The following is a 24,295-nucleotide window of genomic DNA, read 5'->3' as shown; positions in this document are numbered from 1 at the left end:
GTACATCCAGATACGAGGAACTGCTACCTTCTGATCCACAGAGAATGGCGAACCAACTAGAAGGATGGTTTAGCTGGATGGTACGAAATGTGTAGGGAAGTAATGTACAATAAATCTGGAAAGCTAGGTCTAACTCTAACCCTAACCCAAAATGCGCGTTGTAAAGGGCTTCAATTTGTATTTTATTCTAGAGCCAGTCTGAAAGTCACTGGGGCTTTTAGAGAAGGGAAGTGACATGGTCAGATTTGTGCTTTAGGAATATCATTTTTGTAGCTGTGGAGGATATAGTGGAGAAAGGAGAGATCTTAGGTAGGGAAAGCAATTAGGATACTATAGTACATAGTCATATTTGATCATAATGTTATTATGATAATAAAAAACACAGAGAACTTTTAGGCTTGCCGAATGCTTTATACACATTTTCTCACTTGGTCATTACAACAACTCAGTGAGGCAAGTCTTATAATTTCACTCATTTGTTGTAATTTTATATTTTTGACGTTGACTTTGAACACCAAAAAAAGAGTACCTCCATACACAAAACAGAACATGAAAAGGAGATACTCCATGAAATTGTGACTATTTCATACTGCTTACTTTTTTAAAAACCACATAATAAATTACTTACAGATTTTCCTTTCAAAATTGTTTTCTTTCTGCTTCCTTCTGAACTTCTTTCTATTCTCCTCTGCTCATTTGAAAAGAATGTTTTGATACTTCCCCCTTTTTTGTGTCATTATTGCTAAACATCAACCTCCTTCTGAATCTACCTTCTCCAACTAAAAACTAAGAGAAGAAAAAAACCCTTGTAAAAAAAAAAAAAATAAAGTCAAGCAAAATACCCACATGGTGGCCATGTCCAAAAATATACGTCTCTTTCTGTACCTTGAATTCATCACCCCCCTGTCAAGGCTTCATCATAGATTTCTGGGCATGTGGTTGATCAGAGTTCCTCTTTCAGAGGTGTTTTTCTTTAGGCAACGTCACACAAACTATTCTGATTCTACTCATCTCAATTCTATTTACCTGGTATTCTGTGAAATTGCTCCTTTGCTCACTTCTTTTTTTTAATTAATAAATTAATTAGGGTTTTTTTGTTTTCAGCATTTGTTTTTATAAGATTTTGAGTTCCAAATTTTCTCCCCTCCTTTCCTTCCTTCCCCCCTCCCCAAGATAGGCTATACATGTACAGTCATTTGAACATATTTCCACATTAGTCATGTTGTGAAAGACGAATCCAACAAAAGGCTTTCCTCATTTCTTATGGCAAATAGTATTCCACAAATGTATACACCACAACTGACTCATTCATTTCCCAATTGATGGGCACCCTTCTTCTTAGACTCCAGTTTTTTGCTTTTCTTTCTTCCCCCCTCCTTTTAATTTTTCCTTCAGGATCAGAAATTTTGTTTTGATTGACATTATCATCTCTTCAATATTTACCTTCCTTCTTAGCCACTATCCCTATCCTTGCTTATTTCATTGATAAGTTTGATGTATTTCTACACCAAACTGTATGTAAGTGTGAATTCAATCCTAATTTGTCCATTTCAGATAAGAACGAAGTTCATCTGATGCCTACTCTCCCTACCAGGGCAGCTAGGTAGTGCAGTGGATAGAGCACCAGTGCAGAAGGCAGGAGGACCTGAGTTCAAATCTCAGCTCAGACACTTGACACTCACTAGCTGTGTGACCTTGGGCAAGCAAGTCACTTAACCCCAAGTGCCTCATCCTGGATCATCTCCAGTCATCCTGATGAATATCTGGTCATTGGATTCAGATGGCTCTGGAGGAGAAGTGAGGCTGGTGACCTGCACAGCCCTCTCTCCCTCAAAACAAAGTTAAGTGCAAGTCATGTCATTATTTCTCTGATGGTATGGTCTTCGACAACGAAGGACAAACACACACACTCTTTCTCCATGTTTGTATAACTCCTCTCAAGCACCCCAATTATGAAAAATATCAAGTTCTCCCTTCTTCCTCTTTTCTACAATAATATATTCTTATTGCCTTCCCTTCTCTTTCCCTACCCACATCCTATGTGTTTCTTATTTATCTCCCTCAGGATGCTTTGAAGACATTATAATTTTGAAGAGTTGTTTCCATTTCCCTCAGAATGTTAGCATTGTATTCTCATATAACTCTGCTTGAAAGTCCTCTTCCATTGAAATTCCATTTTTTCCCCTCTAGGATTATACTCAGCTTTATATGGTAAGTTATTTGGAGTTGTAAACATGTCTCTTTTGGTGTTTGGAATATTGCAGTCCAAAATCTCTTCTTATAGAAAGTAAAAGCTGCTAGGTCTTGTGTGATCCTGATGAGTTCCCAAGTATTTAAACTCCTTTCTTACTACTTGTAGCAAGAAATTGGAAAAAATGGAAGACATAGAAGTTTTGGATTTTGACTGTGACCTTTCTGGTAAGTTTCTTTATAACATTTCTTTCAAGAAACCTTGTTTGACAAGAGCTTTTTTCAAGAGATTTCTTTATTCACTTTGTCCTCTGGATCTAATAGATCTCAATAGTTTTCATTTATGATTTCTTGAAAACTGTTATTCAGGGTTGTTTTTTTTAATGGTGATTATCAGGGAGTCCAATGATTCTTTTTTTTTAAGATGTATTCAGTATCACGATCAGACTATTACATTTAGCAATCAACAGCAAGAATGTAAGAAAAATCTACATTGAAACCTTTTGTTGAATGCTTTGCTCTTTCCACAAAACAGAAACTAAAATAACTTGTTACACACTTAGTCACAAATATAAAATCTTTTCTTGGCCTAAACATAAAGAGTATTATCTAAAACATCTCTTCTTAAAGTAACCAGACCTTGCCACCGCTATACTTGGCTGCATTCACAAATTTGCAGCTTTCCTGTTGCATCTCTAAGGTTCCTCTCCTGCTAAGCTCTGTTTACTCACAGTAATTAAAATCTTTTGTTACTGCTGTAAAACTACTACTACTACTACTGGAACCCCTATGGCCACTTTGGTTATGTGGTTGGCAAAATACTGGCCCCCCACCATAAGGGCTGGAAATCTTTCTTTGTTGGGGGTATAAGCTCAGTTTCATGTGGACAGTCTCGGGCAGGTAAAGGTGAGGACTTCTATACCTCAGAGTTCTCATGAGGCCCCCCAGGGAACAGTTGGGAATTGAGGCGTGAGACCCAGGCTATCTCGTGCATTTCCACCTCTTCCCCGTGGGAAACTTGCTGGGGAGAGCATCCCACCCTTGAGATTAACCCATGGTCTGAGCATACCTGTTGTTGACTAGCTAAAGGCTGAGAGCAGGCACGGTATTCAGGTGCAAACTATGCGGCAGGAGAGCTTAAGTAGGGTCAGGAAAGCCTGAAGGCGCTCTTAGCGCTGAGGGGCCCTTAGAGGGCAGAAGGTCCCTCCCCTCTCCCACTCCCATTCTCTTGCTGTACGATCTTTGCCTCCTTGGGAGGAGGAGGATTCCTCTCTCCTGAGGAAGAATTCACCCTGCACATGTAACCAAGACCCTGAATAAAGCTTAACCCTTGTTCGACTCTGGAAAGTCTCTTCTCTCAATACGTTTATCCGGTTTGGCCGCCGAAAACCTGCGACAGGTAAGGTAAGACTCGGGTAGCCCTTCGGCCTCAAGGCCGAACATTTCTTACAAAATTTCCTTTCATGAGACCAAAGGTTAAAGACTCTTGTAGTTGCCAAAGGTATTATAGCTTCCAAAAATATTTCTCTCATTGCCAAATCCATTGTAGACATTTCCAATTTTGCCATATTTTCCACCATAACTGCCACCATCATGATCACTGAAATTTCCATCATGGCCAAAGTTATTTTCCCCAAAGCCACTTCTGTAGCCACCACCAAAGTTCCCAGAACCGCTTTAACCTCTCTGACTGGAAGAATCACTGGCCATTTCTTGCTTAGATAAAGCTTGCCTTACTTCACAGTTGTAGCCACTCACAGTTTGGTATTTTTGAAAGTCAGTCTTATTCACAGAGTCATGGTGATCAAACATTATGAAAAAGGCCCCTCTTTTTGCTACTGCTTCAGTCAGTCATGATTTAAATCATTTCAATTTTTCCCTTTTGTTCAAAATAGCCTTTTAAGTGTTCTTCCTCAGTGATTTGCTTAATGACATCTGCAAAGATTTTTTTCACAGTTAAGGGGGCACCTGATCTTTGAGAATCCTTAATGGAAACTGCTCTCTTTGGTTCAACAACAGTCAATAAAAATTAAATAAGCACTTACTATGTGCCAGGTACTATGTTAAGTGCTGAGGATACAAATAAGAAAAAAGAAAATTCTTGTCCTCAAAGAACTTACAGTCTTATTAGAAAAGATTAAAAATAAATATACAAAAAAAAAAAGGAAGCTGAAAAGTGGGGGGAAGGGAGACACCTGACATAAGGTAGAAAAGTCAGTCAGAGAAGTCCCAAAGTAGAACAACCAGGTAAGAAATAAGGAGATGAGCTGACTTCTCTCCTTAAATGGAAGTTTATGATTTCACTCTCCAATCACAGAGGAAGGGGATAGTGATGAGGCAGTGTACTAAGGCTGATGGGATTTTATAGGATGATTTTATAGCAGGTTATCCCAATAATGAGCTTCTTGGATGGTACAGAGGTCAGTCAGAGAGGTCCCAGAGTGATACAGGTAGGTAAGAAACAACTCTGCCATCAACTTTGTGAGGTCTTGCATTCACGGCTGCATCTACCTCTTCCACTGTGGCATTGGTAACAAAACCAAATGCTTGGTACCTGCATCTTTAATTACTATACAGCAAGAATGCTTCACTGCTCCAAATAACTCTTTAGACTTTCGCCTGTCCTCTTGAAGTCAAGCCTCCAGTGAAAAGCTTTCACAGATGCTCAGGCTCCTTGAGGGACTCTAACTTTGACATGGCAAAAAACGTGGTAGCTATTTCAGCAATCCTGCAATAGCGTTAAGAACAGAAAGCTTATCCAGTGATTCTTGTTTCTCCTTGTTTTCTAGGTGAGTTGTTTTTATATAAAATATTTTACATCCTCTTATATTTTTCAACCTTTTGATTTTGTTCTAATATTTCTTACTGTTTCACGGAGTTATTGATTTCTAATTTTCAATTAGAAATTAAATTCTATTTAGAATCCTAATTTTCAGGGAGTCCCTTATGTGGATAAAGTTTGCCACTTTCTCATCCAAACTATTTATTCTTTCAGTTCTTTCTTCCAGACCTCTTATTTATGATCTCTTGTTTCATTTTTTCTAGGTATTCACGTAGTCCTTATAAAAAAAAACCATTGTTTTCCATTCAAGTCTCTGCTTGATGTTGTTATGATGTTCATCTCTGCTTCTAGTTGGATTTTTAGTTATTTCTGGATTTATAAAAGAGGTCGCTTGTTTAGAGGTACAGTGGATACAGTGCTAGGCCTGGAATTGGGAAGACTTAAGTTCAAATATGCCTCAGACACTTTAACTGTGCAACCCTGTGCAAGTCACTTAATCCTCTGTTTTCCTCAGTTTCCTCAACCGTAAAATGGGGGTAATAAAAGCACCTACCTCCCATACTTGTTGTGAAGATCAATGATATAATATTTGTAAAGCACTTAGCACAGTATCTGGCACAGAATAATCGCTATAAAAATGTTTATTTCCTTTCTCCCCTCAATTTATTCTCTCTTTCCTCCCCCTCAAGCTTCCTTTAAGTCTCAATTAAAATCTCCTTTTTTTCAGGAAGCTTCTCCCAACCCCTCTTAATTCTAGTGCTTTCCCTTTATGAAGTATTTTCTGTTTATCCTATAAATAGTGTGTTTGGATATATTTGTTTGCATGTTGTCTCCTCTCATTAGGATATGAGCTTCTTGAGGGTTAAGGACTATCTTTTGCCTCTTTTTGCATCCCCAGCACTAACACAGTTTGTGGCACACAGTAAGTGCTTAGTAAATGTTGATTGGTTGAAGTCTTCATAGTGGTCAGTGTCTTCTTTAGGTTACTCATCTTTCCAGCCCTGGTTACTGAACTGTGTGCTATAGCCAGATATAGTGCTATATCTGCCTCCTGCCGTATGTTTGGATGGGGTGGTCCTAACCCAGGTAACCTGGGTTCATGTTCTGACCTCTGCCTCCTAGGGTTAGAATACCCTTGGATCTTTGAGGTTCAGATTGCTGGATCTTCAAGGAGCTCTCTGAGTAGCTCAGAACAGAGGGCTAGGGCATTTGAAGTCCTCAGGTGTCCTAGACCACATGTTCTTGCATCCAGACTGCTCACTACCACTTCTGGTGACTTTCAAGGTCTAATTTGTATGTTTCTGACCACCCTGAGGCTTTCTCAGGGGAGCCCTCTATTCATTCTGTCCCTGGACACAGAGCTTTGATGACTACATTTGTCTCTGGTCTCTTTCTGGTCATTCTTGAAGAATACAGTCTTGTCTATCTGCTAGTGCTTCATTTTTTGTTGGCTTCTGGTCTCTTGTCCATTGGTTTCTGGCTGACTTTTTGTATAGTTCTGGGGAGGATGAGGTCATTTACTATAGTTGCTCATTGGATTTCTTGATTATTATTTGATCTGGTACAGTTTGTAGGCTTTTATTAGAACAAAAACTATGAGAGCTCTGTTGATTGTCTCCATTCAAGCAGCCCTCTTGGCCAGATGCCTTTAGTTTCCCCATTTTGCAGTTCAAGAAACTAAGTCTTAGAGACTAAGTGACTTGCGAAGGGTCAAACTGTTCATAAGTGTCAGAAGCAGGATTTCAATCCAAGCCTTCTTGATTCCAGGGCTTTCACTCTTGCCACTTTGCTACCATACTGTGACAAGGACTTGAGCTAAGGTGGTAGGTGTGTATTGAGAAAGAAAGGAATGGATATGAAAGATATTGTAGAAATAGAATCATGTCTCCTCATTCCTGGAATGCATTCATGCATCATCTCTGCTTCAGAGCATCCCTGGCTTCCTTCAAGGCTCAAAGTGTCATCTCCTACAGGAGAGTTTTCTGGTCATCTTAGTTATTAGGGTCTCTTCCCCACCCTCCATATTATTTTGTATTTACCTCACATATGTTTTGTATTTACTTGTTTATGTTGTTTTGCCCCTCCAATAGAAAGGAAGCTCCTTAACGAAAAATAATTTTCATTTTTGTCTTTATCACTATTAACACCCTTAGCACAGCGCCTGTAATATTAGGGCCTGATAATGTGATAAGGAGGCTTATCAAATGAGTGAATTCTCTAATAGATGAGTGATTATAGTTTCTTTTTTCAATTAATTTACTTTAAACTTAAATACTAGAACTAATACACACTTAGAAAAGAAAAAGAAACATTATAAATTTAAATAAAAAATTAAGGAAAAAAATCATTGCCATGTGCACAGCAGAATGTAACAGTGGATTCAAAATATACAGCAATAAATTTCCATTTCAAGAAAGCCTGCATTATAAATACTATGCATTGTGTTCAGAGCTGCCCATCGTTTCTTTGCTTCCTTGTAAGTTTTCTTTTGTTCTCTGCTGTATACTTTTATCTTTGTTTTTCTTCACTCCCTTTCTCCCCTCCAAGAAGGCTTCAATTAATCACAGAGATGTATGTATGTAACACATACAAACATATAATACACCTAAACATACATATACAAACATACATGTAGATACATATACACATAAAGATATACACACATACTTAGATATCTATAATCATACTCACATATAGACATATACATTCATATGCATCTATGAAAAACCATAGTACACTTATTTGTCCTGTTACCTCTTCCTTCATAAGTCCAGATCTTCTGATGTTTTTCTAAGTCTGCCCACTTGTCATTTCCTACACCACAGCAATATTCCAACCTTATATTGTCTAGTTATTTTAAATAATCTAAGGTTATGAATAGTTTCAAAAGAGGAATTTCAAAAGTGTCAATGACCCTATGAAAATACTCAAAATCATTAATAATAAAAGATATGCAAATTAAAACAACTCTGAGTTTTCATCTCATATCCATCAAATTGGCAGAGGTGATACTTATTTTGCTCCTCTTGTCACAAATTGTGATTTCATCTCTATTGGGAACTCTCAAGACTTCCCAATGGTCACATTGGTCAAAGATGATAAGTGATAAGAAAAGAAAAAAGCAAATGGAGAAGCATGGGAAAACTTGTACAATCATATATTGTTGGGGAGTTGTAAACTGGTTCAACCATTCTGGAATGCAATTTAGGATTAGAAAAGTCTCTAAATTACTCATACACTTTGACTCAGAGCTCCCACTACTGTGTATGTATTCCTAGGAATTCAAAGTCAAAAAGAAAGATCCCATATTTTCTAAAACCATTCAGAATGGCACTGTCTTGGGGTAGCAAAAAAAAAAAAAAAAAAAAGGAACAGTATAGTTGCCCATCAGTTGGAGAATGGCTAGATGAATTGTGGTATATGAATATTATGGTGCCATAAGAAATGAAAAATCTGAGAAATAGAAAAGTAAGGTAAAACCCATATGAACTGATGCAGAGTAAAGTAAGTAGAACCAGGAGAACAATGTATACAAAGATTATAATAAAGTTAATGAAAACAATGCTGAAAGGCAGCAGAATCCTTCTGATTGATTATAATGGTCAATCATGGCCCCTCAAATGAAAAACCCTTCTCTTTTCCATCCTCTCAATAGAGAAGTGAGAGATTGCATGTGGGAAACAGAGCTTATTCTGTAAGACTATGTTGGTTTTGCTTAACTTTTTTATGTCACAAGGGAGGGTTCATTGGTTGGAGTTGTTCCAAGAAAGGATGTTGACATAAAAATAAAAGGTATTAATAAAACTTTTTCTTATAAGAGTGAATAACTAGCGAGGAAGTGGAAGTGGTGAATGCCAAGAACTTTTTCTCTGAATTTAGCTATGAAGAAAGATATTGATTGATAATGTGAAAGGACTCAAAGTCAAGGGAAGGTTTTTAAAGAATAAAGGACACCAACCACAAGTAGTGGTCGATGCCCATAATCCCTGTTACTATGGAATCTAAGGGGCTTACGGATCACTTGAGCTCCAGAATTCTCACCTTCAGCAGGCTAAATTGATGGGGTGCTTTTGTTATTCTGTTATTTGTTAGAAAAGAATGAATAGAGGGGGGATAGGAATACCCTGGGGGTCAGAGGAAGGGAAACAAATGTTGGGGGAAATTATCTCACATAATAAGGGTTCAAGAGCAGGCATCTAAACAAACAGAGAGGAGAGTGAAGGTGGTGGACCCTTGAACTTGGATCTCTGCACTGGTCAAAAGAAGGAAGAATACACACATACACACAGAGTTTGGTACAGAAATACATTTCACACAACAAGGAAATAGGAGGGAAAGGGAAGAAGTAGGGAGGAGGGATTTGAGGAGAGGCAAATTAAGGAAGAGATTATTTCTAATCAAAACACACTAAGAATACATAAAAATATTTGTAGCTCTTTGAGGTGGAAAAGAATGAGAATCTTTGCCAAAGAGCGGGTACTCATAAATTAGGGAATGGATTTATTTATAAGTTGTACTACATAAATGTAGTGGAATACTACTTTGCTGATTTTTTATCATCATGACTAACCACAATTCCAGAGAACTAGTAATGAAATATGCTCCCCACCTCAAGACAGAGGGGTGAAGGACTCAGAATTTTGTTGTTTTGGGGTTATTTCAATCATATCCAACTCTTTGTGACCCCATCTGGGGTTTTCTTGGTAAAGATACTGGAGTGGTTTGCCATTTCCTTCTCCACTCATTTTAAAGATGAGAAACGGAGGTAAAGAGGGTTAAGTGACTTCCCTTCACCCAGGTCACACAACTGATAAGTGTCTGAGGTTGGATTTAAAGTCATGAAGATGAGTTTTCCTGATTCTAAGCCTAGTGCTATATCCACTGCACCATCTGTGGAAATTTGTGACATATACATATGTATAATGGATTTTGTTTTTCTTGTATGGGAGTTGGGAGTAGGGGTGAGTGAGTGGGTGTATGAGAAGGCAGATTTTGGCTGATTAAAAACTTTTTTATACCTCTTTTATAGAGCTATTAATTCTTGTTCCATAATTTTTCTTACATAGCTCCCATTTCTTTTTCTAATTTATCCTTTTTTACTCTTATTTGGCTTTTTAAATCTTATTTTAAAAAGCTTTTTAAAAAGTCTTCTAGCAATTCTTGTTAGGCTTGTATCCAATCTGTATTTTTCTTTACTTATAGGTATTTTCAAGTTACTATCTTATTTAGTCTTTGTATCTTGATCTTATCACCATAGTATTTTTTTTATGCTCAGGTTCTTTTTTGTTGTTGTTTGCTCATTTTTTCCAGCCTACTTACTGACTTCAGACTTTATGTTACTGTTGGGTTCCACTCACCTCTGCAAAGGTCGGGGGATGTTTGACTTGAGCTTTTGTCAATTATGTCAATTTTGTCAATTATGTCCTGCTGTTTTCAAAGCTCAATCTGAGGGCCTATAAATTTTTGGTGCTTCCAAAGAGATGTGATCCAGAGAGTGGTGGCTACCTTCTTGGTTTACACACTTCAATTTCCTGACCCAGGTTTGGGTCTGTTGGCTTGTGTGTGGTTGAATTTCGTTAGAATGCTGCTGATTTCAGTCACAGTTAGCCTGCTGGGAAGTTCTGCAGGTTCAGAGTATCTAAGCTGAAGGCTTCTCCTTGGTTTTAGTCTCCTGCCCTGGTTTATTCCACTTCAGGCTTATGTGTGGGACTAAAGTTTAGAAATGAATACCCCATCTGCTCTCAGGCTCAGAGACACACAGTTATGTTTTGGAACTTGTTCCTTATTCTTTACATAGGTAAGGTCAACCCCTCTCTGTCCCTGAAGCTTTGAGTTGGGTACCAGGCAACCAAATTATTAGATGTTACCTGTTCCTGTTCCCAGTGCTACTACAGGGGTCCCCTGCGATCTCTTTTTGCCCAAGTATTCAATCTCCTGGATGCTGGGCTGCTCTTTGCTGCTGCTTGCCACAGCCTGGAGCTGCTTCCACTTTGATGGATACCTGACCAGCCCTCATGCCAATGTCCAAAGACCTCTCAGTTTGTCTTCCTAAGCTGCCCAGGGCTGGAAAATGACCCATTGTGACTTTTTCTTGGCTTTGCCTATCAGAATTTGGTTTGGCTCATTTTCTAGGTTATTGTGGAGGGGGTATGTTGGAAGAGCTAGGTAAAAATGCTGTCTTTCAGTCTACCTCAAAAATATGTTTTATTTATTTTTTTAAAAGAAAGAATAAAGAATTAGGAGATATGGAAGGATATAGGAGACTGTGATCACAGAAATAAATGTCAGAGTTCAAACTCTTAGAAGCATAAAAATTTCGAATAATGGTGAAGGCTGTCAGTAAACTCTTCTTCTCAATTATAAAGGATCAAAAGTTCTATCCCTTTCTTTTTCCTTTCTACATTAGTGTATGCAGGGATATGCTAGGATAAGTTCAAAATTAGGGAAAGCCAATTGTTAAATTTTCAGTGTGAACATTTATACTTCCCAAAATGGCAAATGCCACAAATCAGAGTTTTATTGTTTTTATTGATTGTCTAGACTTTAAAAAGTGGTTGAGAAAATGTTAATAATGCAAATTAAGCTTAAACATGGGTACAATTTTTTTTCCTCCAGAGAGCTGATTGTTGAATATTTGCTGGCATATTTCTGGGTATGACCCTCCCTATAAGTGACTGAGTTGAGATAGAGGTCATGGGAATTGATGAGGCAGATGAACAAGGAGGCCAGCAGGTTAAAGTTCTAGGATCTGCTTTCTCCTTGGGAATCTATTTACTCAAATATTCATCAGTTAGGCAAAGTTGTCATCTTTTTTCTTTTCCAAAGTTTTCTTTCCTTTTCCCCATTCTCTAAAATACAATTGGATGGTCACCTAGCTTTGAGGTGACAGCAACCTCACCTGGTAAGTGATAGGAATAACAGGATCTTTATGGATCAATGTTATTTGAACTAATAATGAAACACAGAGGAGAACACTTAGATGGACCTACTATCTTATAATTCTCCACGTCCTAACAAAGATCCCAAACAGAAGCAGATTCTAGCCCAGACTTGAGGTAAAGAGTTAAAAAGGCAAAGAGATTTCCTGGCAAGGTCACAAAACAAGTCAGGAGAAACACTATTTGGGAACCTATTCTCCATACTTTCCAGTCCTATTGTACCCTTCAACACTCAACCTTGCTGCTTTCCTTTCCTAAATGCCTGGAGGATGTGGGCATGGTCCTGATCCCTCTATCTCCCGACCTAAGTTAGGGCTGTACCATTTGAGCTAATCTCGGGCTTGCAGTATTTAATTCCATCAAAAGTAAAGTACAAACAAAGCTTAGAGAGATGCAGGATTCCTGGCTCAGTAGGAAGGCAGATGAAATTCTGTTTTATGCTGACAGTAACAATCCAAAGCATTTTTATGATTCTCTGAAAGCTATTTATAGACCAAAAACCTATGGTGCATCACAACCACCTAGTGTTGATGGAGCCACATTGATTAGTGATAAGGACATGATCCTAGAGAGATGGTCTGAACACTTCCATAGTGTTCTCAACAGACCATCATCAATCAACGCTGAGGCCATTGACCGTTTACCTCAGGTTGAAGTCAGTCCCTCCTTAGCTGAACTTCCAACTGAAGAAGAGGTTTTGAGGGCCATTAGGCTCCTTTCATGCGGCAAAGCACCTGGTGCTAATTCTATTCCAGCTGAGATTTACAAAGTAGGAGGACCATGGCTCATACAAAAGCTGACTGAAATTGTCCAGGTTTTATGGCAAGAGGAGGTTATCCCCCAGAAGTTCAAAGGATGCCTCCAATGTCCATCTCTATAAAGGTAAAGGGAATAGATTGTCCTGCAACAATTACAGGGGGATCTCTCTCTTAGTCATTGCTGGCAAGAAACTTGCTAGAGTCCTCCTTAATGGGCTGATCTTTCACCTGGAAGATGGTCATCTACCTGAGAGCCAGTGTGGCTTCAGAAAGGACTGAGGAACAGTCAATATGGTGTTTCCTGCCTGACAACTCCAGGAGAAATGCCAGGAGCAGAACAGAGGTCTATACACAACATTTGTAGATCTGACCAAGGCCTTTGATACTGTTAATCAGGAGGGCTTATGGAAAATTATGTCAAAATTTGGTTGTCCAGAGAAGTTCATCAGTATTGTACAACAATTTCATGATGGCATGTTTGCCTGGGTTCTGCATAATGGACGATGCTCTCATGCCTTCCCAGTTACCAGTGAAATGAAACAGGGCTGTGTGCTTGCTCCCATGCTTTTTAGCATGATATTTTCAATCATGTTGTCAAATGCTTTCAATGAGGATGAACATGGCATCAAGGTCAGCTACTGTACTGATGGTAAATTCTTCAATTTGAAAAGACTACAAACCAAGACCAAAGTGGAGGGAGTGTTGGTGCATGATTTTCTGTTTGCAGATGATTGTGCACTCAATGCAGCCTCTGAAGCTGAGATGTAACAAAGTATACATCAATTCTCTGCTGCCTGTGCTCATTTTGGCCTAATAATTAACACCAAGAAAACATATGTACTCCATCAACCACCACCACACCATCCATATGTGGAACCATTGGTTACAACAAATGGAGAAGTTATGAATGCTGTGGATAAATTCATTTACCTTGGTAGTATACTTTTCAGGGATGTACACATTGACAACGAGGTTGATGCATTACCAGAGCTAGCTCAGTGTTTGGGAGGCTCTGAAGAAAAGTTTGGGAGAGAAGGGGTATTAGACTGACTACCAAACCGAAGGTCTACGGAGCTGTTGTGTGGACCTCATTGTTGTATACCTGTGAAACATGAACAATCTACCAGTGCCATGTCAGAAAACTGAATTGCTTCCATTTGAACTGTCTTAGGAAGATTTTGAAGATCACCTGGCAGGATAAGGTACCAAACACTGAGGTCCTTGCTTGGACTGAACTGCCAAACATTCAAACTATGCTTCAGAGAGCGCAACTCCAATGGGCTGGCCATTGGATGTTCGAATGAGAAATGTACACTTGCCAAAAAGACCATTTTATGGAGAACTCACATGGAGCAGGTGATCACATGGTGGTCAGAAGAAGCGATACAAGGACACTCTCAAGGTCTGTCTTGAGAACTTTGGATTTGACTGTGAAACATGACAGACACAGGCACAGTTCAGCATGGTGTGCCCACATCAGAAAGGGTGCTGTGCTCATGAGCAAAGGAGAATTGAAGCAGCACAAAGGAAACATAGGATGCGCAAATTTGGAGTATCCATCCCAAATGTTCACACGGACTATCTGTGGTAGAGCCCAACTTGTGGTAGAGCATTCTGAGCTCATATTGGTCTGATCAGCCACAGTCGGACACGCTGAAACTTGAATTTATCATGGTGATGTCATTTTGGTTCCCTTCAAGAACCAAGGACAACAACCAACCAACCAACCAATCTTTTCCTAATGACTAACTGAAAGGAAGGAGAAATTTTTCAGGAGTTGGAGAAGTATGTTAATACCTGAAACTGACAATATGATTAGATTGTGGTATTTATTGACTTGCCTATATGTTCACAATTCAATTAATTAATTTTAATATAATTTATTTTGATACATGCATATGATATATGCATTTGATATCTAGTATTTAATTGGTTATCTTGACCTTACATAATACTTTGTTTCAAACCTCTCTAACTTGGATGTATAACCCACAGAACTCATTCATCACTAAGCATATTTTTGACAGACATTGTAGACAAATATAGTGGGCCCACACTGGAACAGGAGGAGGAAAACAAATTGGATTGCCTTTGGGAAATTATGAAGTGATTTTAATGACTTCAATCTTCTCCCTGAAAAAATGACCTATCTTTTAAAAAATGTTTTCTTACTTTTTTTAAAACATAATTGTCACTTTGCTCCTTACCACCCCAATAAAGTCCTCCCTCAGAAAAATAAATACAGCCAAGCAAAACATATCAATTCAGGAAGCCTATTTTTAAGATTAGTATTTGTTTGGTGATGCTCTGTGGCTGCTAGTTATGAAATACCACACTCTCTAAAGAGTTACACTTGTGAGTCACCCCAAGTGCGATGGAGAGGCATATGTTAGGCAAGATTAAACTGGAATCTATTGTCAGAAAAGAATTATGTGGAAGAAACAGCCCAAAGATATCATCAAAGTGAGTGGAATAGGTTTAGTGAAGACTTCTCAGGTTGTAATTCTTCTCCCAGGGGTGAGGTAAGACCGAGAGGCTCAAGGTTACAATATTTTTAGAATAGAATAGTTCCATATAAGGATATAAAACTGTGTAGTGTATTAGGGTCTCAGTGATTGGATATAACTTACATAATTCCTCGATGTCTTCATTTCAAAAGGGATTGGTTAGATTTCGTGTCTAGAATGTAAGATCATATTCTCAGCTAATGAGGATAATGGTCAGTGGGGGAGGAGGGACTTGCGTTAGGGTCTATATAAATCACTGCCTTTTCTTTGTCTTCGGCTTTCCTACTCCAGGTGAACTGGTATAGGATTGTCCCACTTCTCAAGAATCGAATAAATAAACTTTCCGTCATCACTTTGAGAGGCCTCTGAGTAATTAATTTAAGTAGGGACCTGAGCCATCCCATAGAAAAGTAATATATGACCAGAAAAGGAGGCAAGACTTTTATAGACTAAAAGTGAAGGATACCTGATGGATCACAGGGGTCCATCCAAGATTCTTGGGACCTTCCATTGGATTCCATGAAATGTCAGAAGATCTTGAGGAAGGCCCCCATGGTAAATGAAGCTCTGTGAAAGATTTATGACAAGTCACGGACACCTCACGAAGGATAAAAAGGCACAGATGGGTTATGACCATTGGAGGGAGCACCCACATGAATGAGATCACAAATAATAATAATATATGATATATAATTCTTTAAAGTGTACAAAGCATTTTACATAGATTATCTCATGTGAACTTATGAGGTAGTGACTACATGTGTTATTTCTCTATTTTACGGATGAAGAAGCTGAGGTTCAGAGCAGTGGTATGTGTTAGAGTGAGATCCAAACAACGGAGAGCTGATGGTAGAATTTTCAGTGAAGAAATTTATACCTTCCAAATAGGCAAAAACTACAAATTAGGGCTTGATTAATTGTTTTGTTGCTTGTCTAGACTTAAGCAAGTGAAGGTGAACATGTTAACAATGCAGATTAAATTTAACAGTGCGTAGTATTTATTCCCCTTTTCGCCTCACCAGCCAGGTAATTAACTATTTATCAGCATACTACTTACCCATAGGATACAGAGGTAGTATGTGATCCCCGGTATTCCTGACTTTCTCTCCCTCTGCCTTTTTCTAGATCTATGGAAGTGTAAAAGTAATCCAGTCATAATTTAATATAGTATATTGTATTTGTTTGTCTTTATGAGAAATCCCTAGATACTACCTAAACGTTAATATCCTTACATCATGACTAAATGAATCAATTAATTTACTAGTCATGTTTTATCTTTAACATAAATGATATAAATAATTATTGTATTTATTTATTTACCTATTATTTAAAAATAAAATTTGATATTTATCAAAAACTTAAATTTATTAAAATTTAAAATTTTATGAACAAGAAGGGGCATAAAAGATACTCATGAAGAAATGGAAGATCTGCCACCCTGGTGCATGCCTGGCCTGGCCTGCCCTGCAGGTGATTTTCTTTGACTCAAGGTTACTCTGCCTATTCCAGGGCACTCAGCAGTCGGAGCCATCTTCCTAAAGAGCTGGTCTGACCATGATCACTCCTTGTTCAATAAACTCCAGTGGCTCCCTTTCTCCTGGAGCAAAAATAAAATGCCCTGGCTTTGGAAAGCCCTTTTAAAATCACCCAGCCCCTTCCTACCTCGGCAGTCCTTACACTTTACTACCCCCTACAAAGACTGAAAGACCCTTCAGCACACTCCATCTTCTGTCTTCTTTCACTGGCTCTTTTACTTGTACCCTCCCCCCTGTCCCCTCCCCCCCCCCCCCCCCCCCCCATACTCTTACTCCTCTTCCCCCATACTAGAACGTGAACTTCTGGAGGGCAGAGACTTTTGGGGGAGGGGGAACAGGACATTTCTTTGTATCTCCTAAGCTCGACTCTGTACCTGGCACACAGTAAGTGCTTAATTCGCGTTTATTGATTTACCTTGAACAAAAGGGGACATTGAGGCGTAAGCTCTCGCAGCAGTGAGATGGCAGAGCCCTGAAACGGGCACCCAAGCGTGGCCGCAGGGGCCAGTCTGTCAACACTCACTCAGGAATTGTGGCTTGTTACAATTTACGTCGCGGGCACTGGGAGAAGTAAGGGCCAGTGGGTCAGAATTCCCTTTTTCTAACGCCATTACCAAGACAGACAGCCAAGCAGGGCTCAAGGATGCGCCCAAGGTCGGGCGGCCAGTGTCTCATTTTACAATCTCATTTGCAGGGTCACATAAGCTAAGAACGAAGGTCTCGTGAGGGCCCAAGGGCAAAGATAACCCACGTGTTTCCCAGAGTGCTTCCTCTTTAAGGGTAGCTCCGCCCACTCCTTACTGAAACTGACACTCCTCTGGACCAATTGCCTTCTAATTCTCCGAGAGTTAAAGCCGATTGCAGGTAATACCCAATGAAAATTAAGTATCTGGGAGTGGCAACGGCTCTGACCAACGGAAGAAGGACTGATAGGACTTGTCCTATGGAAGCTTGCCTCAGAGGGAAGAGCACGGAACTCCTCCAATGCTAGCGCCGGATGCCGCTGGAGTTCCGCCCCCGCTGCTGTAGAGTCTGCAGCCGGGGAGGGTTGCGGCGCTCAGTCTCTCCCCAGACTCCGCCATGTTGGGGCTGTTGAGCCGCGCCGCAGCCGCCTCGGCCTCGGGCGCCCTTCGGGGCCTGGGCGCCTCGGCGCCGGTGCCCCAAGCCCAGACCTTGTTGCGGGCGGCCCCGGCCGCGATCCAGCCGGGTAAGTAACCCTCTTTGGAGGTTGGCCCGTCCCCGTCATCCCGTGACCTTGAGTTGCTCTGGGCCTGCTGGCGCCCGAACCCGAAGGAAAGGAGGGAGGGAGATGAGGGGATGGCGCCGGGGCCGTGAAGGGCATTGGGCGGGGGGAGAAGCAGAGAGGCCTCGCGGCCCTCTTCTCCGGGGCCCAGGTCACGGTTGTCGCCGTGACCTTCCCGCCCCACGCCGGAAGCATGGCCCTGCGGAAAGCGGTCTCCCCGGTGTGGGAGTGGGGGCGGGGAAGCGGTGCCCAGGCCCTGATCCGCCTGATCCGCGGTCCTCGGGCCCGCCCTTTCCCAAGCTGGAGCAGCTTCCCCCCGCGGGCCTTCAGGAGGCCCGACCTCGCCCCACCGGGCCGCCGCTGGGTCGGGGACCCTCGTGACCTCTAAACGTCCTCTCCGTGCCCTCCGCAGCCCGGGACTATGCGGCCCAGACCTCCCCCGCCCCCAAGAGCGGGGCGGCCAGCGGGCGCATCGTGGCGGTCATCGGGGCCGTGGTGGACGTGCAGTTCGATGAGGGGCTCCCTCCCATCCTCAATGCCCTGGAAGTGCAGGACAGGGAGACCAGGCTGGTTCTGGAGGTCGCCCAGCATCTGGGTGAGTACAGGCTTCTCCCGGGTCCAAGGTTACTTTGGCCAGGGGAGGACTTGACGTTGACGTTGCCATGCCCTGATAGACCTTCTCGGTGATGAGTTTTAACTCGATGACTTTCGTTCTTCTGAGTTTGCTGAAGCCACAGTTAGAATCTGAGCAAGAGAGGTCAGCCTGGCCTGGCGCGGGACACTCACTTATTCGGTTTTGTGTGTGCCCGCTCTTGACAGAAAGGACCAAGTCGTCATTTCAGATGGTTCTATTTTCTGTTCTCCATTAACAGGGGAGAGCACAGTCCGGACCATTGCTATGGATGGTACGGAAGGACTGGTCAGAGGGCAGAAGGTCCTGGATTCTGGAGCCCCAATCAAAATTCCTGTGGGCCCTGAGACCTTAGGAAGAATCATGAATGTGATTGGAGAGCCTATCGATGAAAGGGGTCCAATCAAAACCAAACAGTGAGTTCTGGTAGCTTCCGCTTTCCACCAAGAGTTGTTGCTGTAGTGTTTATCTGTCTACACAAATGAGGGTTTGTTTTACACAAATTAGGTTTTAATACAAACTATCAGGGTGGTGACATCCTCTAGGACACTTAATTGCTCCATGAAGAATGTTTAAAATTTATAAATGGAATTAATATTAAAGTATGTAATTGATTTTTTTAACATAATTTACCATTGATTATAATAAAATTGAGAGGTAAAGGTGTGGAAACCTCAAGAACATAAGCACCTAAGATGTGATTTTTTTTTTCCCCACCTCCTAGGAGGGACTTAAAGTATGATGATGAGTTTGCATTATTTATCCCTAAATTCCCAGAACTTTTGTCTGTCCTTGTAGGTTTTTTCCCCCCATAAAAGGGAATACTAGTATACAGGGGAGTTTGTTAATATGTACCAGAGAATTCCCTTAGCTAGGAGATTATCACTAGAAGGAACAATTTAAATTGATTGCTTTCTGAATCTTCTTCTGTACAGGTTTGCTGCTATTCATGCTGAGGCTCCTGAATTCGTGGAGATGAGTGTAGAGCAAGAAATCCTGGTCACTGGCATCAAAGTTGTGGATCTTTTGGCCCCATATGCCAAGGGTGGCAAAATTGGTATGTTAGATGAGGGAGGCATTTCAGTATTTTTTATCTGACAAGTACATGGCATGGACAATGTGATGGGGAGGGCAAGAGTCAAGAGACCCAGGTTCTAGTTTTGACTTTGCCACTAGTTAATGTATTGATCTTTGCAAGTCACGTTACTTATCTTAAGCTTCAGTGGAACTTGGGTGTTTAAAAATAAAGGAGTTGAAAGTCATATTTTAAAGTGATTTTACATATGGTAACCAGTGACAATGATATCAATTAGTGACAAGCATTTTCTCAACCTTAGCTTGTGGTTCACATTAAAGCAGTGTTTGAAATGTCCAAGGATGGGGTGAGGGAGAGCTTTAAGTCAGATTTCATTATGCTGAAATTTCTTTAGGCAAGTTCTTCTATGTAGCTGCTTTTTCTACCTTTATTTTTGTTAGGTATCATATTTTAGAGCAGCACTGGACTTGTTAACCATCCTTCACTGATGAGTAGCTTTCTGACTTTCGTTCTTCTGATTTTGCTGAAGCCAGATGCCACTTCTGAGAAGGAAAACCAAAAATATAATTTAGTGTTCGCTGTTATCCATCCTTTTTAAATTTAAAGTTGTGATTTTTGGAATTTAAGAATTACCTATAAAACACTTGGCTGTTCATCTTTTCTCCACAGGTCTCTTTGGTGGTGCTGGTGTGGGAAAGACGGTATTGATTATGGAACTAATCAACAATGTTGCCAAGGCCCACGGTGGTTATTCTGTGTTTGCTGGTGTTGGTGAACGGACTCGAGAAGGCAATGACTTGTACCACGAGATGATTGAATCTGGTGTCATCAATCTGAAGGATACCACTTCCAAGGTGATCTAGATGTTGCCTCTGCAACCCAGGCTCTTCCAAGAAGCCATTAGAGTCTCCCAAGTTTAGTCTTTATACCAAAATTATTGGTACTTAATTGTGATGTGCTCATTCTTTCTGTGACTTCTGATAACATTTTACAGACCTTATCTTTTGCAATTTGGAAGCTTCAGATGACCCATTTTTTAGAGTTTTCTTAGAGGGATTTGGTTTGGATCATATAAAAACCCACTTTATTTTGACTTTACTAGTATCTTTAATGAGGAGCAGATACAGGTTGAAAAATAATAGCATCTCATTCTCTTAGCTGATACTCAGGAGTCCATACCACACACAGCTTTTCTTGACTTGGTCTTGGGCAGGAGGCTCTGGAAAAAAGGTTAATATCAAGGTAGTTTTTTTCTATTTTACTGAGTTTTATGTCCACCATAGGTAGCGTTGGTATATGGCCAAATGAATGAACCACCTGGTGCTCGAGCTCGGGTAGCCTTGACTGGCCTCACTGTGGCTGAATACTTCAGAGATCAAGAGGGTCAGGATGTATTGCTCTTCATTGATAATATCTTCCGATTCACTCAGGCTGGCTCAGAGGTATGATGAGAGATTGGAGGATGGGGGAAGGGGAAAGCTAAAAGGGTAAACCAAATGAAGCTACAGGTATTTTAACATCCTTGGTTCTCTCTCCCTTCTGTTCTTCTAGGTGTCTGCTTTACTAGGCAGAATCCCCTCTGCTGTCGGTTACCAACCCACTTTGGCCACTGATATGGGCACCATGCAGGAAAGAATTACCACAACCAAGAAAGGTTCTATCACCTCTGTGCAAGTAAGAGAATTTTAAAGTCTTACATACGCTGTTACCCCTCCATCAGAGTATTAGAACTGGAAATGAGATACTCTTTTTTTTAAAAAAAAAGTTATATAAACATCTAATTACCTTATTAAGTAATTTCAAGCTTGATGAAACCTTAAAGGATCTAATCCACCCTTAACCTCATGGATAAGGAAATGGGTCTGGAGAGGCCAAGATATCACAGCAGAACCTGTGATGCCAAATCTAGTGCATCTCCATGATACTGTGCTACCTCCACAAACTTTTAGAAATTTGTCTAAAGCTCAACAGGAAAGTACATACAGTACCTAGCCAGGACGCAAATTCTGTGGTGCATAAAATTGAGAAAGAAAGCAAAAGTCTTTAGGGTATGGGCCTCCTGAAGACCTAAGTTCTAGACTTGGGCTCTGCCATAATCAGCTGTGTGCCTTTAGGCAGATTTTCATTGAGGTATTCTCTATATAAGTAAAGGAGGTGATTAGATCTCCATCTTTGGTGAAATTATATAAAAGACTTGATTTTTGCTCATAAAAAAAAGTATCCTGCTTTTTAACAATGTGTAATTGCTCCAAATTAGGCCATCTATGTCCCTGCCGATGACTTGACTGACCCTGCTCCTGCCACCACCTTTGCCCACTTGGATGCTACCACTGTGCTGTCCCGGGCTATTGCTGAGCTGGGCATTTACCCTGCAGTGGATCCTCTGGACTCCACTTCCCGGATCATGGACCCTAACATTGTTGGCAATGAGCACTATGATGTTGCCCGAGGTGTGCAAAAGATTCTGCAGGTTAGCATCCCTGGAAGGGGAGGAAGGGTAAAGACTTCCATCAGTAGAAATAAGGATTGAGTGTCACAACCATTAACACTGTAATGTTGGGATAGGAATAAAAATAATGCTTTGAAAGATCTAAAAATACGTACAAAAGTGTAAAGTTCTGGAACCCTTGAGAATCCTTTCTAAACGAAAGGAATTAATGTGTCCTAAGGGACCAAGCTTAAATTGACATTTCTCCCCTAGGACTATAAGTCCCTCCAGGATATCATTGCTATCCTTGGTATGGATGAGCTGTCTGAAGAAGACAAGTTGACAGTGTCTCGGGCCCGGAAAATCCAGCGTTTCTTGTCACAGCCATTCCAGGTTGCTGAGGTATTCACAGGACACTTGGGGAAGTTGGTACCCCTGAAAGAAACTATTAAGGGATTCCAGCAAATCTTGGCAGGTAAGAAAATTGTTGAGTTGGATGTTCTTTGTATACTGAGGTATCTTACAAAGATGCTTGGCTTCTAGAATGTACACACAACTCTGATTTCAGAGGTGTTTCTTTCACTTTTAACCTGACTTCTTGTACTTTGGTTTTCATTTGCTCTTCTTTTTTTTTGTTAATGTCTTTCACCATCCTTACTGAGATCTAATGTAACACTCTAAACTGCCTGTTTTCCTCCAGTCCCTCTCCTTTTTTTTTTTCTGTTTAAGTTACAAGCAGGCTATTTCTCCCCAAAAAACCCTCAAGTTTTTTAAAGGTCGGATCTGATCAGCATTATGATATCACCTTTAGTGGTGTCTTCTTGCCCATCAGCTAAGGACTTTCTCATATCCTACCATTGAGGGCCCTCACTTATTAACAATCCAGTCTCCTCTTTTTGGCCTTATTTCACATTGTTAACAATATTCCCTTACCATGTCGTGCTTTCCTGCCATGTGCAGCTCTTCCTCAACTTTTGTCGTAGTACGTACTTATTCTTTATATTATTCATTACCTCAGTGATGGGCATCCTCTCCCTCACTGTGACTCTTTGATAGTTAAAATCTGTAATTTTTCATCTCCATGCACCTAGCATAATTCCTTTCACTTAGTGGATGCTTTAATAATATATTTTAAATTTATTGCCTAAAAGATGAGAATCTTTTTTTTCTTACTTCTGCTTTCTCTACTCATACAGGTCAGTATGACCATCTCCCAGAGCAGGCCTTCTATATGGTCGGACCCATTGAAGAAGCTGTGACAAAAGCTGAAAAACTGGCTGAAGAGCACTCATGAGGAGTCTGCATCTGCCACCCAGCCTTCAATTTTACTTGTCTGAGCACGCTACACAAGAACTTTGGTTGGAAAATCTGTGTACTGTGTGAAGAATATTTAAACTTTTGAATAAAATGTACATCTCACAGCCCATTTTATGTGTCTGGGGAGAGAGTCCTAAAAGGGTAGAATGGATGTATGAGATAAGTTAATCATCTTGTTCTTTTTTCTGGTTTCCTTATCCTTTTCCTTCTGTAAAGCCTAGACAAGGTTTTCAGGGCAGAGTCCCTAAGCAAAAGCATTAAAGTACTAAGGTGGGTCACTACACTTGACTCAAGATTCTTTCTTAGTTGGACAAGAGGGGATGAAAGAGTCCTGGGGAGTGGGGGAAGTTGGACAGCTGTGCTGAGGAAGAAGCAGCTGTGGAGCCGCTAAGGTTGCTAATGAATCCCAGAGCCCAGACGGCTTCACAACCACAAAGGATGTTAGGGCCGCAGTCAGGAATCCCCATTTCCTTTAATAAATAAAGCTTTTATTAAGTCCCTCAAAAACTGATAGTTGCATTTAACCCTTAATTAAAATTTTAGCTTAAAGCACACACCCATTACAGCTGATTGCTAAATAAAATGTTTCATTTTTTTAGACAAGTCAGAATCCTGCTCCACTTCGTTGTGTGACTTTGCACTTCTGAGTGCTTCCTAGGGATGTGTGGTTTAAGTGGGAATGTAAAATCACAGGATATACAGAGCACTATGTAATGATAACCAACACACTGTAAGCGATATCTGTTCAAATATGAAATTGTTCCTGCATAGGAACCTCTGGAGGAGAAGGAATTTAAAGGGTGGGGCAATAGGGCTGGCCTGGGGAGCCTGGAACTTGAGTATTGAAGGCCCTTAATGATGTGGGTAGTGCCTGTCGACCTTTGGTTCCCCTGGTGGTCCATTTTTGGCCTTTGCACAGGTTCCGGGAAA

The 24,295-nt window shown here is 40.6% G+C and overlaps 1 protein-coding gene, 1 long non-coding RNA gene, 2 other non-coding genes and 1 pseudogene across 4 annotated transcripts; 3 read left to right on the top strand and 2 right to left on the bottom strand.

Moving 5' to 3' along the window:
• Positions 1-2,834: 2,834 nt before the first annotated feature.
• On the bottom strand, positions 2,835-4,983 carry LOC140532001 (heterogeneous nuclear ribonucleoprotein A1-like; annotated as a pseudogene).
• A 10,674-nt stretch (positions 4,984-15,657) lies between these two features.
• On the bottom strand, positions 15,658-16,917 carry LOC140534259 (uncharacterized). The gene is made up of 3 exons (XR_011977227.1): positions 16,838-16,917; positions 16,233-16,302; positions 15,658-15,742 (listed from the first exon to the last, which is right to left on the bottom strand). It is a non-coding gene; the product is annotated as an uncharacterized lncRNA (long non-coding RNA).
• A 496-nt stretch (positions 16,918-17,413) lies between these two features.
• Positions 17,414-23,646, top strand: ATP5F1B (ATP synthase F1 subunit beta). The gene is made up of 10 exons (XM_072655074.1): positions 17,414-17,917; positions 18,366-18,548; positions 18,826-19,000; positions 19,520-19,641; positions 20,290-20,474; positions 20,904-21,062; positions 21,172-21,294; positions 21,878-22,090; positions 22,322-22,523; positions 23,245-23,646. Exons 1-10 carry the CDS (start codon positions 17,791-17,793, stop codon positions 23,340-23,342), a joined length of 1,587 nt encoding a protein of 528 aa, XP_072511175.1. The 5' UTR covers positions 17,414-17,790; the 3' UTR covers positions 23,343-23,646.
• On the top strand, positions 18,632-18,707 carry LOC140497919 (small nucleolar RNA SNORD59). Its single transcript, XR_011964922.1, has one exon. It is a non-coding gene; the product is annotated as a small nucleolar RNA SNORD59 (small nucleolar RNA).
• LOC140497918 (small nucleolar RNA SNORD59) lies at positions 20,099-20,171 on the top strand. Its single transcript, XR_011964921.1, has one exon. It is a non-coding gene; the product is annotated as a small nucleolar RNA SNORD59 (small nucleolar RNA).
• Positions 23,647-24,295: the final 649 nt, after the last annotated feature.

Source organism: Notamacropus eugenii, chromosome 3 (assembly GCF_028372415.1).
Source record: "Notamacropus eugenii isolate mMacEug1 chromosome 3, mMacEug1.pri_v2, whole genome shotgun sequence".
Classification (NCBI taxonomy): domain Eukaryota; kingdom Metazoa; phylum Chordata; class Mammalia; order Diprotodontia; family Macropodidae; genus Notamacropus; species Notamacropus eugenii.
The sequence above is the reverse complement of the archived record's forward strand: the minus strand, read 5'-3'. Positions and strand labels throughout refer to the sequence as shown.